The sequence below is a fragment of the Raphanus sativus genome, unplaced genomic scaffold (genome assembly GCF_000801105.2).
Source record: "Raphanus sativus cultivar WK10039 unplaced genomic scaffold, ASM80110v3 Scaffold0274, whole genome shotgun sequence".
NCBI lineage: Eukaryota > Viridiplantae > Streptophyta > Magnoliopsida > Brassicales > Brassicaceae > Raphanus > Raphanus sativus.
This window is the reverse complement of record NW_026615594.1, coordinates 45,119-48,241: the sequence shown is the minus strand read 5'-3', so window position 1 is coordinate 48,241 and position 3,123 is coordinate 45,119. Positions and strand designations below refer to the sequence as shown.

Genomic DNA, 3,123 nt, shown 5'->3' with positions numbered 1-3,123 from the left:
AATCAATTACATATGTGGAAATTAGGTTTGGGTATTTCGTTATCGGTTTGATTTCGGTTCGGATATTTTGGGTATCGAGTAGTTTTGATAAAGGGTTGGAGGATCCATTTACTACTTGGTTTAGTCTGGTTTGGTTTCGAATTCGAATGGTTTCGGGTTTGGTTATGAAATAAAACTAGGGATAAAAATATCCAAAAAATCCAGTTTTCCATATACTTCTGGTTTAGTTATTTCGGGTTGTTTGGTATACTATCGGATATTTTAGATAAAATATAAAATAATTAGAATGTTTTGGGATAAAAATCTCAGATATTTCAGATTTTTTTAAAATTTTTGGAATAATCTATAATATTTATTTTTTATTTTTTTCGGGATACTTAATAGATTTTTAATTATAAATAAATATATATATATATATATATATATATATATATTTAGTGTGTTATATGTATATATAACCAATATTTTTATATATTTAATTATTCGTTTGGTTCCGGATCGATGTGGTTATTTTGGATATAGAATATAAGAATCATTCTGGTAAATGTGAGTTTCGGTCTGGTTTAGGTCTAGTGGAAATAATTAGAAGTGAAAAATACTGTGTAGTTTAGTGATAAGTCTTGGTAACTTAGGTGGTGTAGTGATGAACATAAAGTATACGGGTAATTAGATAGAGAACCTATAGTTTAAGGGATATACCGATGTCAGCCCAATAAATATTCATTTTGTCATTTCGAAATTACTAGGCCTAGGCCCATACCATAAACCGCCAAAACAGGTGGAATAGCTATTAATTCCCATTCAATATGGTCTCAGTTCAAGACCAAAATCCTGCTTCCCGAGAATCTTTGAAACAAGGGCCGACCTTAAAACTCCGACCATCCGGCTTCTTCACTATCGTACTACAAATATAGTAGCCAAGACCTTTCAACTCCAACCACAAGAATCAAATAGTGTTTTTGATCTTCCCATATCCATAGTAAGTTTCCTGTATCGTCTTGTTTGAAATAAATACCAGACGTAAGAAAGCTGAAATTGTGTATAATTAGTTATTGTTTTCTTCAGGTGCTGTAACTCAAATGGTTGGGAAAAAGATAGGGTTTGATATATTCAGCGGTTTACCTGATGAACTTCACTCTCACATCTTGTCATTTCTTCCCATGAAAACCGCTGCTTCTACATCACTTCTCTCCAGAAAATGGCGCTATCTCTTTGCTTGTAACCCTAATCTTGTTTTTGATAACCACAAGGTTTCTACAAGTTTTATAAATTTCGTGGATAGAGTATTGGCTTTGCAAGGCAATTCTCCTGTACACAAGTTTTCTTTAATTATCAAAGATGATGATCGCGATAATCCTGTTGTTCCAATCCGTATATTTACCTGGATTCTCAATGTGTTGAGACGTGGTGTCTCGGATCTTAATCTGTTTGTGGATTTGCAATCGGAATCTCTGCTTCCTTCAAAGATTTTCTTAAGCGAGACATTAGTTAGGCTTAAACTAAAGTCTGGATATGGCGCCAACATTAAACTTGATGACAACCAAGATGTATATCTTCCAAAGCTTAAGACTCTGTTTCTTCAGGCAGGTTATGAAAATCATGGTATTGGGCTTGCTAAGCTACTTTCCGGTTGTCACATGCTTGAGGAACTAGTTATGTATGATATATCTTGGTTACTATGGAATTTTTCATCTGTGTCTATCACAACTCTCAAGAGACTAACATTTTGCTGGGGCGAGATTGATACTAATGCAAAGAGTGTGTCAATTGACACTCCCAACCTTGTCTACTTGAATTTTACTGATACAATCGCCGACGCGTATCCGATTGTGAATCTCTGTTCGCTTGTTGAAGCCCGTATCTGTCTTCGAATGTCATACAAGCAATATGGAAAGGCGCACTTTTTGGATGAGGCTAGCTTTTCAGATTTACAACAGATTAATTACTCCAAGGCTAACAAGAAGGTCGGTAACGCAACAGATTTCATCATGGGAATACGCAGTGTGCATATCCTTTATCTATATGCTGACACTCTTGAGGTTTGTATTTCATTACTCTTAATCGTTCTTGCTTTTATGATTTCAGTTAACTATAAAATTGCGAATAGTCATGTTGCTCTTGATTTGTTTCAGGTACTTACATGCTGTTGTAAAACAATACCACTATTCAACAACTTGACTGAGTTAACTATCGAGAGTAGCCCTAGAGTAGGGTGGAAACCATTGATGGATCTACTCAACAACTCTCCAAATCTGGAGACTCTTGTCTTTCAAGTATGAAAATAGCTACTTTTAAATGCCTATTTTTTTCTGTGTTTCTTTATACCTGAGATATTTTCCCAGGGACTCGTCAACAAAGCGACGGACAGTTGGGGTGATCTGTGTTTCTGCCAACTTTTCGTTGAGGAAGAGGAGATTTTTAGTTGCCTATCTTCAAGTACGGTGAAGGTATTAAAGATATTTAGGGTGGGTGATTACTATGGTAACATGGAGAGCCAGATTGAGCAGATCAAGTATTTCTTGGAGACAATGCCTAATCTTGAAAAAATTATACTGCACCATACTGCATGGACTGTAGAAGATGTGACTCACGTTTCAAGGCAACTTAAGAGGGTAATATCAACAGTAGCTTCGTCCATCTGCATTGTCCAACTAATCTCTGATAACACTCCCCAAGCTTTGGTTGTAGCTTAAATGATCTTCTCTTGTTTATGCTTTATTTTTTGTTATATAAAGACCTGCTTTTTAGGCTTTGTCCTTTCGCCAACAATGTTAACTTCATGTTTTTGTTGCTTCAGTTCTCATGTTCGGGTAACTATACTTGTGAAATGCAATGCAGACAAGAGACCTAACTTGTCAATGCAGTTACTTTACAGAAAAAAAAAACATTAATAGTTATCTCTTCTACAAGGAAAACTGCTCGGAGTTCAATATTTTTTGTTGGATAACGAAAGTGTGCGCACTGTTCAATTTTTTTACATAAGACTTAGTTGTTAATTAGTTCGGTTATAATAAAGTTAAAGAGTTAGGAAAATTGTGTCATAACTTTTATATTATCATATTCAACTTAAAAATGTATTTAGTTTGTTTCGATTTTTGTACTATGTCAAACCTCTTTGATATT

General features: G+C 34.8%; 1 protein-coding gene across 1 annotated transcript; it reads left to right on the top strand.

Moving 5' to 3' along the window:
* Nucleotides 1–1,079: 1,079 nt before the first annotated feature.
* Nucleotides 1,080–2,693, top strand: LOC130501742 (F-box/LRR-repeat protein At4g14103-like). Its single transcript, XM_056996573.1, has 3 exons — nt 1,080–2,039; nt 2,133–2,273; nt 2,343–2,693. Exons 1-3 carry the CDS (start codon nt 1,080–1,082, stop codon nt 2,691–2,693), a joined length of 1,452 nt encoding a protein of 483 aa, XP_056852553.1.
* Nucleotides 2,694–3,123: the final 430 nt, after the last annotated feature.